Source organism: Schistocerca nitens, chromosome 4 (genome assembly GCF_023898315.1).
Source record: "Schistocerca nitens isolate TAMUIC-IGC-003100 chromosome 4, iqSchNite1.1, whole genome shotgun sequence".
NCBI lineage: Eukaryota > Metazoa > Arthropoda > Insecta > Orthoptera > Acrididae > Schistocerca > Schistocerca nitens.
The window spans coordinates 152,135,665-152,147,333 of record NC_064617.1 but is presented as its reverse complement, the minus strand read 5'-3'; the positions used below and the strand labels follow the sequence as shown (position 1 = coordinate 152,147,333).

Genomic DNA, 11,669 nt, shown 5'->3' with positions numbered 1-11,669 from the left:
TTCTGTCACTGTCAACTATGTTTCACTGCCACTGTATTCCTATCTTTTTCTCACAATGCCATTGTCTCTTTCGCTTTGTGTATACCACAACCACTATCTACTTTATTCCAGTATTTATTACTTTCCCGTATCTTTCCTACTGCCACTGACTTGTTGTCTCTCAGTACAAAAGAGTGCGAATATGTTTCGAAGCCAAAATTGTTGGGAAAATTTTTGAAGTTGCTGTGAAAGATATAATGAGGCAGCTGGTAACCCACTTCCCAGTCAGAGGCTTTGAGTCTGGATCATATTCGTCTTTTTTGTGCTCTGACTGGAGAATTTACCGCTACACCAGGGCATATCTTTCATATGGGAAGAACTGTATGGATCAATAAAATTTTGATAATTTACTTATGTGAAGTTGCATTAACGAAAAACTAATCTTACACCTCAAACAGGATTTGACGTGCGCAAAAGTTTTACATGCGCTTCCGTACAACTACATTTCCTAGATTCTTTCCGATAGTGACGGAGACACTTTGGGTTCCCAGAATCCTTCTGATGGTATTGAAGACACTTTGTAGCATATTTCTCTGTGCCACGTTATAAACTACGTTTTCAACTCACACCGGATTTTATGTGTGTGTTTTACGTGTACAAGTAGGGTAGCTTTGAACCTCTGTATCTCGGAAACAGATAAAAATATCAAGAAGTTTTTCAAGGTTGTTCGAGATTGGGATCTTAGAAATATGTCGCAAAAATTACAGCTAATTGCTGTGTGTAGCGGTGCTGGAACCAGCGGCTCGGTTTTGGTACCAAGAAACCATTTTTTGGGTGTTCCTTTATAATACATAAACTGTTTTTGAAAACGGGAAGATATAACTTCTAGATAAATGCCTAGAGCATATATCGCTGACATTTGAGCTATTTTCTGCGATCAGTTAATTAGATATCCACTGCTGAAGGTGGAAAACGCTTTTTTAAGGTGTTATGAGGAACCACCATGAACTAAATGGCGCCTCCGTATGCCGTTTAGGTGCACCGTATGTCACATCTAGTGTAAGAGGAACCAACCGATTTTCCCCATTTGCATAAACTGGAGGAGGTTTGTAATACTAAAGCTTTGACCGTGTACTGCAGGATAGTTACAGTAAGGCCATCCTTCTGTTGGGTGTATCTATGTCCCCTAGCCCGAGGGGCTCACCTCTCTGTCAGCAATAGAACCCGAGGTATTACCCCGGCAAAATCCCTTTTTTGTACACGGCGTTTTGGAACGTATTAGTAGCGCATGATATCGCATGCGGAAGAACTACGGTACGGCTTCGTCTCTAATGATCCTGATGTAGAAGGGACGTTGAACACAAACGTTCATTTTTATGCCATACTTACAGAACTTAAGCAGAACTAAAAGTTAACACACACACGCACACACACTATCGTTGACACGACCAAGCATTCCAATTACACGCCCACCTCGCACTATATTAAATACTACAGAATTTTCAATTCGTAACACGTAGTTTCAAGTGAGGGCTGGACCTAGCAATTTAAAAGAATAACGTATATGATTCACACCATAGCTTAATATCATCATTCGGGGGACTTTTTTGGCATCTCTGCGTCATTTCTGCATGTTCCTCGGTATACATACAGAACCAGCCCATACTTCCAAAGGTGTTAGACTCTGAAGCCCCACTTATAAAATTCAACATTTTCGCCTATCAGTGCCCTCGTCACTACATAATTTCGACATTTTGAGTTTTATTTCAGTCGTATTAGGTAATCTGCAACTGGCATGAGAATTCTATTTATTGTTCTTATCTTGTGCTATCCTGCACCCAGCCGTCAATTGTAATTAAGATTTACGAGTTAAAAGCTCTGCAGTACTTATTATAGCGCAAACCTGGCTTGTAATTCGAATGCTCGATCGCGAGAACAGCAAGTGCTGTGGTAATCGTAGTGTTCGTATTGTGTTTGCTCTAAATTACGATTGTATAAGCTAACAAATGTCTTAAACTTCGTCAATGCATCGCTTGTAGTTGACTATTTCAGGGGAAAAAAATAGTTCAAATGGCTCTGAGCACTATGGGACTTAACTTCTGAGGTCGTCAGTCCCCTAGAACTTAGAACTACTTAAACCTAACTAACCTAAGGACATCACAGACATCCATGCCAGAGGCAGGATTCGAACCTGCGACCGTAGCGGTCGTGCGGTTCCAGACTGTAGCGCCTAGAACCGCTCGGCCATCCAGGCCTGCTATTTCAGGAGAGAATGCTTATCAAAGCATTGGTCTGCTTATCAAAGCGTTGGTCTTTCCTACCGGATACAATGGATTTTTTAAAAATATTCTTAGAATAATATTAATTTTGTTGTCTTTGAAATGCGCGTTGAGTTTGTATACTGGAAAACACCTAATGCGTTCCTTCTCATTTATTTTGTAGAAGCTATGTTCACTTATTTGTCAGTGTAAACTTTGCAATTTTGTTTTTTCAAGCAACTAACAAATCTTCAAGAAACAATCTACTTCTAGTTTTGTTACATCTTCCGAACTTGTTTGTGATACGTGCTAGGTAATCAATACCGGGACCTATAAATAGCAAAAAATGAATAAGAGAAAAGAAAATTAACTGACGATCACTTGGTAAGCGTATCAGAACAGCGATTAAGACGTGGAAAAGAATAAGAGGATGATGGCTAGTATCTTTAGAGTGCGAACACACTTGGCGCGTGGTAGTAGTGCGGAAGGAGAACTTGAAAATGTATTTCGGGATTTTGCTGAATCGGAAGAAATAGATGACATCGTCTCCACGCTATATGGAGACATCCGAAGCCAGCATTTCGTGTTCGGTCAGGGGACTGGCTACTGTTTGTAAGTTTTCATGGATGGAATTTGAAATGTCATGCGACTTCCGTACATAACTACTGAAGAATAAAAAGTAAAAAGGGGAAAGAAAAGAAAATGGATTAGCGTTGCTGGCTTCTGACTGAAAGGTCCAAAGTTGGAATCGTGGTAAGAGCTAAGCTTTTTATTTATTTGTCCAGGGATCGCCTTACAGTGATACAGGGTTTTATCATCGTACAATGAAAATAAATAGCTCAATAAAACACACACACACACACACACACAGGCGGGCAGAGAGAGAGAGAGAACATGTAAGTATACTTTCGAAAAGACAGAATAGGTGGTCGGCGATAAATTGTCTTGGCATGTCGCTCATGATGCCAAATGAGGTGGTGCTTAATAAAATTACCGGCGAAGCTAATATACAAAACGCTGAAAATGTTTGCGTTAACTAGAAACCACATGATATAAAGTTGATTTTTATCAGGAACTGAAGTTGGCAGCGACATCTCATTAGGGATGAGCTAAAAAGAGCCACTCGAGAAATCGGAAATTAATGATGAACATGATAAACCTTCCAATACAACAACGTATGGCTGGTGGTGTACCATTAACACTCGCAATATTTCGAAATAAAATACTATTATTGATTTCCTATACAAGTTTGGATATTTGTTTAAAATTTTTCAGTAAAACTAAAAAATTTAAATCTTGGCAGCAAATGTGACTTCACAACAAATGTCACTCATTTTCAGGTTTATGACCCTTTTTAAAAAAATTTTGTGAATAAAAATTTGTACTTTTTAATGTTGTGCTGGTCATAAAGTACCTTTCCTCTTGGTTTACACATTACAAAAAAAAATATGCAGTGATGCAGTTAAGATAGTGCTAACATATCTTCAGGCTCTGGACACACTAGGTCAGCACCTACACAGAAGGTATGTTGTTAATAGAAGTTAATGAAATTTGTGTTTAATTTTTGTGGTGTGTATGAAGTACCACCTACGTCCCCACTCCTTGGTATCACATTACAGAAAATGTGTTGGCATTGCTTGCAGTAATTTTGTTCTATCCATTTCTAATCTTGTTTGGATTCATAGTAAATCAATTAAATAACATTTCTTGCAATTGTTTGAATGTGTGTAAAAAATGCACCAGCTAGAGAAATACCAACCAGCCATTTTTCTGTCTTTTATTCAAAGTAATATGCATTACTTTCTGCCATCTTTAAGCATAACATTTGAATCTATTAGTACATCATTGAAAATATCGACTGCAATTTGAATGTGACAGTACTTCGAGACCAATGGCATGAGGAAACTATGCTGTATTTCTTGATTTAAACCATAACCACTGAGGAAAACCAGTGAAACTTATTTTTCCACTCAGTGCCATTTGACATTTTCAAATTGCATTGCCCGCCAATTTGTAAGTATGAATGCCCACTTAACATTTATTTAAAAGTGAACCACAAGAGGAAACCAAACTGGCTTTTCTCTATTAGAAGCAAGAAGTTATTTTGTAGTAACTGTTTACAAATTATATGCACCAGCTACCCCAATCTAATTGTGAATATCCCCAGTTCATTCCAGGCTAGCAGTTTAGTAGTATCAAATTTCAATGGACTGAAATTTAATGCAATTACTTGTTTCTATCAGCATTACAGTGGTCCTCTGGAATAATAATTCTGCAGTAAATTACTTCATACAACCTGAAACAGCTTCATATTTATTTTATGCTGTCACAGATACACAGTAGGAACAGCTAATGGTGTTAACTGTTTTAATGGTTTTTTGGTTGAAAGGCATTTTCTAACTACAGGCTCACAAGAGTTTATGCAGTGCACATACTTTCCAAGTAAGACCAATGTATCACATGGAAGACCACCACCACACACAGTATACGGTCAGAACTTTTGACTTGCACATGAAGTCAGTGTTCACAACATCATGTAAAATATTTCGGTGCATGAAATATTTTTTGTATTACAACCAGCATTCATTAAACACACTGCAGCTTCAGAACTCTCATTTCTGCAAAGCAAGACATCACTAAGGAGATTACCCCACAACCTGACATGACTGATTTCAGCATTTCTCACATTTCAGAGGCAACAAAAACCTAACTTAAGGCGAAATGTTTCACATGTTAACAATTCTGTGCCTCTAACTACCAATCAGCAATCTTCAATCACAAAAATAATCTATTTTAATTTTACCAGTTAGTAGGAGAAAGAAACAAAACATTCAGGAAAAATATAACATTTAATTAAACAAGCTAAGTCTATGACTTTACAGTTTAAAAAATTGCACATTCATCATCACGCACCATTTTACAGCAAAATTATAAATATATTTCTTTGGCTTTTTAGTAAATAAAAAATCACCTTTTTACAAAACATTTTGCTTCCATTATAAAAGCTGATCCTTTTAGAATGCAGTTCTTTTCTTTGCATAATTGTGAGCAAATCACAAGGAAAAAACTATTTAAATGAATCACATCATTGGAAAGTTGAAACTTCTGTAAATTAAGTAATGCAAAAACTGTACAGTTCTGAAGTTTTGATATGTACACACTACCAAGCATTTGGCCCAGTACATCTGATGCCTATTTTATGTTGCACAAGTATTGCAAATATACAAAAGAAATTCTTATATTTGAGATTCCCACTCTTCACGGAAAACTCATTTTTTCAGAGAATGTGATCCATCTAAACTGTACATAAGCATATACAATTTAAAGCAGTGTGCTTATGCTTATGTACAATTTTCCTTTTCATGACATTTCACCATGTATAAACTTAGACACTTTCCAAACACAGGCACTCATTGATGCCTTCTGAAGATTTATACAACAAAAACAGTCCATATAAAATGCACCCAATGAGAAATATTGAACAATTTCAGGATTGTGTAATGTTGATTTTTAATACCTGAGTGGTAAGCAAAACAGACAGGTTTATAAAATTTTGTGTGTACTTAAGCAAACGTGTGAACAATGTCTTGCATTTACACAAAAGTATAGTTTGAATGAAAGCACCTTTGGTTTCAGTAGCTATGTGAATAATCATTAACACCATCCACACACATTCATTCAATAATAATATAACACCGATGTACACAACAACATACTCTCAACATATTTGAGTATTTCTGTACTGAAACACAAAACATTCATCATTTACAGACACGGGAAACCAGTTCAAAAATTATAATCAGAAGTTACATTTAAAAGTTAAGTCTTTTACAACAGAGTTGCCATAAGAATTGAGAGAGTTTAGTATGAATTATTTCTAAAGCAGCTCAAAATTTCTACAATAATGACGTTTGTATTTTGATTAGCTGAAATATAAAATTTGTTACTTCTGAGAATAGATCTCTCCCTAAAGGCACAATGTAAATTTTGCTGCATGACTAAACATTCTTTTATTTAAATTAAATTTCATTTGTGCTTATCTATTGTCACCTCTTTTTCAGCCACATTTCAACTGCATTTTAAGTATCAAATTTTGTATCTCTAGAAGTATCTCCTGAAAACAGGTAATTTTGAAATCAATTGTGGAGCACCAATTTATAGACCATATTCTACTTGGGAAAAATTAATTGGCAAATGAAAACTTGGCAACCCTAATAACAGAGGACCCAGTTGCCTCCTGTTGGTAAGCAACAAATTCCAGAAAATAGGAACAAATTATGTACTCATTTAACACAGTATATTATCAATAATTATCTATTTATATGTATAGCTCTATTGCTCATTTTGTACTGCCAAGCAGTGAGCTGATAATGAAAACTTGTTTTCCACTATGCAACATGCATACCATAAATACAAATTTCAGTACTTTTCTCACAATTTGGCTGCCACTCCCACTGAATTTACAGACTATGTACAAGGGTACTGACTAAGATATCCTGATAACTTTTTTGAGCCACTGCCACACTTAAAATATTTCATGTTGCTCCCAACATTGAAAGATGAGCTGAACTATTTGCAAGAACACATTAACTCCCTTCTCAGCACTTTTGTATTTACATAACACTACATTCTGCATTTTCCTTATTTACCAGTGACACTAGATAGGTTTTAACTGTCAAGTGACTCATCTGTACTACAGCCCTCTACCTGCAAATAACACTTCCACACAAACACAAAATGATGCATAGCAATAAGCAACTGTCACCATTTTATTTAAACACAAACTGGACAAAAGTTCTTAGCCACTTCACACTGACATATGGGGTAAGTTTGAGTAAGCTGTTTGGTACTGAACTATGAATCAGTTCCAGAAATGAAGCAGCACAAAATGTTGAGACTGAATCAGTCTGTGCTAAGAGATTCCAGTTATAAGTGCCTCTACAATGAAATTATATAGAGGCATACATTCATTGAAAGTCAAAACATTCTGTGGCAATTACTGCACTGAAACTAACCTCAATGTTTCATTTGCAAATTTACAGAGAACAGATCAATTTGTTGCACTGATGTAATAAACACAACATATGAATAAATTGCAGCTGTTTTCCTAGTAACATATGAGCCGTTTTGTTTAGGCCCAAGTGTAATGCTGATAAACAGCACACTCAAGGCAGAAAAAAGAAACCGAGGCAGAAATTTGAGACCAATAAATAGATTGAAGCACATTCAGTTCAGGCACATGCTTATTAGTGTATTTTTGATTTATCAACTTGTTTGGGAGTTGTAAAACAGTGTGTTGGGGCAGTACAAGCAAGTGGCTCAAATTCTCGCAAGAAGTATTATCAATGCGTGCATATGAGATGGACTACACATGACAGTTTAAGTATGGGACTTGTGACCATTGTCGACTATACAATGAATTACGCGCACCTTTCAGCGTGGGGGTGGCAACCGTTTACTAAGCGTCTCACGAAGGAGGAACGGGATAACAAGTGCGAAGGACAGAGGGAGAACGGTAATAACGCTAGCAAACAGGCACGGGGGGGGGGGGGGGGGGGGGGACGACGACACGGCAGTCTTCCTATCTCTTGCGCGTCTTGGCCTGCTTGGCGAGCTTGCGGCGCTTGAGGATCATCTCGTAGAGCGCCTCCATGCCCTCGTGCAGGCCCTCGCCGGTGATGGCGCACGCGGGCTGCACGTGCCACGACGTGGAGGCGGCGAGCTCGTGCAGGCCGAGCAGCTTCTCGATCTCGCGCGGTTCTCGCGCGCCCGGCAGGTCCTGCTTGTTGGCCAGCACTAGCACGGGCACGCCGGCGTTATCGGGCGCCTTGGCCGTGCGCGCCAGCTCCATCTTTGCCTCCTCGAGGCGCTCGACGTCGACCGAGTCGAGCACGAAGACGATGCCGTCGGTGCAGCGCGTGTAGCTGCGCCAGAGCGGGCGCAGCTTCTCCTGGCCGCCCACGTCCCACACGAGGAAGCTGACGCCCTTGGCGCGGCCCGTCGTGCCCTTCACCTTCTCGCAGTTGAAGCCGATCGTCGGCACCGTGTTCAGGTACTGGTCGAACTTCAGTCGGTACAACGCCGTCGTCTTGCCCGCGCTGTCCAGTCCCAGCATTACGACGTGCAACGTGCCCTGCGTCGAGGGCAGGGCGTCCAAAAGTGATGAGTTCTTGCCCATGTTGGCCCCCATATTCCTTGACACCGCCTGCGCTGGCGATACGCACCACGGAAGTTATCCGGCAGCACCGCCGCACATGGCACTTATCTCTGCACGCCCGGCGACATAACCACGAACACTTTGCGCGGACGCCCGTTCACCGCATCACATTGTCAGCTCCTCCGGAACACACTCGACAGAAACACCGCTGTCCACTCCGACACAGCTTCTGCCAACTACGCAGAGAGTTACGTGGCCGGCGAAGGTAAACACTTGGCACCTCCCGCCGGCGCTGCCACGCACTTAACACGACACAATAACAAGCAGCCGCCGACCTCGGCGAATGGGCAACTAGCGGCGCGCCTCTAAGGCTCTCTCCGCGACCGCCTTTGCTTCGCTGTTCGCCGCCGGCGCGCGCGCAGCTATTCCACTAACCGGGACAGGTCCACTTTATCCCGCCTCTCCTCACGGCTATTCGCTTCTGCTAACTGACCCACTTGCGGAGTCGCCGCTGGTGCATCCTTCGCCGTTATAAGTCATCTGTCGCGGCGGCCGGTTGTGCTTCGAGTGCAGCGCGCGATGATTGGGCAGCCGCCAAACCGGTTCCCGCTGTCTTAAAACCAGGCTCCTGCGATCAGCTCTCTGCTACCTTTCTCCGCCCCCTCCTCCCAGCTGGTGCGCCTGCCACCTGTAACAACATCAACAAATGTAGCGCCGCACACGTCTGCGACACACGTTTCGTCTAATTACATCAGCAGAACGCTGCTTAAGCAACGAAGTAAACCAGCTGTTGGCTGTACTAAAATACATATTTCCAATTATTCTGAATTATGTACCATACAGTAGCAACACCGCTAAAAGCAAGACGTTTAAACACACACAGAAGGATAATGGTGATACGCAGAATACGTATAAACATTGACTTCGAAAGATAAACAAGTACGTAGCAGGACCATATATCTTAATGCTATAAATTTTACTTAATGAACGTAATACTGAACATTCGTATTCTAGCTTCCCACTGTACGTTAGAAGTGTCAGTGCGTGCTCTGCAGAATAGATTTTAGCCTATGAAGAAGCTCGTTAGAGTGTAAAATCTCTTCTCAGAGATTTATCTCCACCGTACACATCTTATGGTGGAAGTGCGAAACCACAGAATTTTAATGCCAAATAAATGATACAGCAACAGACTAGCGTGTAGCTTAGACTTATGTTTACGTCCGTGAATTTTTTTTTCTTCATAGAAAAAAAAGACTGCAAGCTAAATTCATAAACGTTACACTGGATATTTTGTGGCATGTACTTCAGTAAAAAATAGATATATTTCACATAAATACGAAAAACGCAAGATGGGGTCTAGTACACAACTTTTCCCGACAAGTTTCTCTGTACACCAGCAACAGTTGTGACAAACTTGCCATGTGACTACTTTTGACGTAACTTCATTATCTGGCATACTTTACACGGGAAAGTCGTGTAAACTACGTTTGAATGATAATGTACCGCGAAAATATAATTAAAAATCACAAAGTAATACACATTGTAGCAATGAACATATTTATATTCTTTGGCTGTAAAATTACGCCACGTCTCAACTACTGAACACAATGGAGTTATTAGTTATAGTCAATATAAATCTCCGCTTACTACGTCCTTTTTCTAGTGGATCTCCCTGTATTCTGCTCTTACATTTCAGTTTTCTTCTTTATTACCTACGCTGGTTTTCAAAGCCCGAGTTTAACTTTGGCATAACTCTGAATTATGATATAAGGCGTAATTTTAGTTTCAAGCAGTAGCTTTTGATGTGGAACAGAAAATTCTTTTATACAACACATCGAAAATGACCACAATTAGACTTCTTCTCACCTCAAATACCCTGATATGTTTGGAGGCTACACCACGTATAGATAACACAAACACTTGCTGCAACACGGAAAGGCGCAATGTTTACGGATCTGTTTGCCTCTAATACGTCAGATGTTTGACGTCTATCATTTCAGCATTATGAGGCCACGACTAATAAGCATTTATGCCATCGATACAAAACACTAGTATTGCTTTTCACTAATCTCAGCTTCATTCCAAAGACGCCAATTAAAGGATGTATACAGATTGTCACACAACGCAAACTAATTTATGAAACATTATTTCAGAGAAAATTTTTCGGATGTCAATTACTCACCTTCATGTTTACAAAACATTTTCAGCGGTTAAAATTTCATCTACCATGCAAACATTCCCGGACAGTTTCCTACGAACCATGCTGTAACAATCCACTTAAATATTTATAATGCGTGCGTGCTGATTTAACGGGACAGCAGTAGCAACGTTCAGCAGTGTTATTTTCACAGTGCGCGACCATGAGCTAAGGCCAAGAACACGAAACAAAGTTCAAATGGAGCGCGCAGAGAACAGGTGAACCAGCCGTTGCGAAGTGGCACATGCGCACTCGCTACTGTATCGGAATTGCTGCAAACGCACGTAAATCAATCGCTGCCGTCTCCCTATCTAACGCGATTTGATTAAGCATAGGGTCACTTCCCCCTTACGTTTAGTAACTAAGATGTGTGTTGCTGCTCTGAGGGTCACAAACTACCTCAAACGCAGAAACTTTGGGAACTAATCGAATGCACGAACGGTTGCAGGTGGAATCTGTACACAGGGTTTGGCGAATAATCAGCTGGAATGTATCAACAGAGGAAATCGGAATAAAAAGTTTCGATCGCTTCAACAACCGAGGCGCCGTACTAACCTGTGTGCTGACAGACCTGCGTCGGAAAAGCCTCTTCTCCAGCCAGAAGACTGCTACCAACACACGACAGCTCGCCGAGGAACTCTGTCGCTACACAGATCTCGCAAGCACTGCCAAACTTCAACCTCTCTACGTCCGTCCACCACACACACTGCTCACCGACTGAGCTCTTTACGTTGTGGCGATAAACATCGAGTGCGGCGGAGAGTCCGTCGGGCGCCGCTAGGAGCGCTGGCGTCGGCAGCAGCTGCCCGCTCCAGCTTGGCGCTGCTGACGCTAGGGCTGCCGCCGTGGTGGGGAGAAAGCGCGCCCAAAGAGCCTTGTGTTACTGCCGCTTCGATGCGCAACGGTCATGGGTCGGGCAGAGGTACCAAATCCGCTCCTGACCTGAACTCCAAGGCAGGACAGCCTTTTTCTTGCTGATCCCGAGTGATAAATTGCGTGGTACCACACACCCATTCATTCCGCCGGTACTTCGTCTCGTAATACTAACAATGAGATGGAACAGTTATCATCGTTGTCA

At 41.0% G+C, this 11,669-nt stretch overlaps 1 protein-coding gene across 1 annotated transcript; it reads right to left on the bottom strand.

Moving 5' to 3' along the window:
* Positions 1 to 5,067: 5,067 nt before the first annotated feature.
* On the bottom strand, positions 5,068 to 11,328 carry LOC126251514 (ADP-ribosylation factor-like protein 4C). The gene is made up of 2 exons (XM_049951992.1): positions 11,147 to 11,328; positions 5,068 to 9,082 (listed from the first exon to the last, which is right to left on the bottom strand). The coding sequence occupies exon 2, from the start codon at positions 8,425 to 8,427 to the stop codon at positions 7,819 to 7,821; it is 609 nt and encodes a 202-aa protein (XP_049807949.1). The 5' UTR covers positions 8,428 to 9,082; positions 11,147 to 11,328; the 3' UTR covers positions 5,068 to 7,818.
* Positions 11,329 to 11,669: the final 341 nt, after the last annotated feature.

Excerpts from the sequence above, each read along its gene's own strand:
- LOC126251514 (XM_049951992.1), bottom strand. The coding sequence starts at position 8,427 with ATGGGGGCCAACATGGGCAAGAACTCATCACTTTTGGACGCCCTGCCC.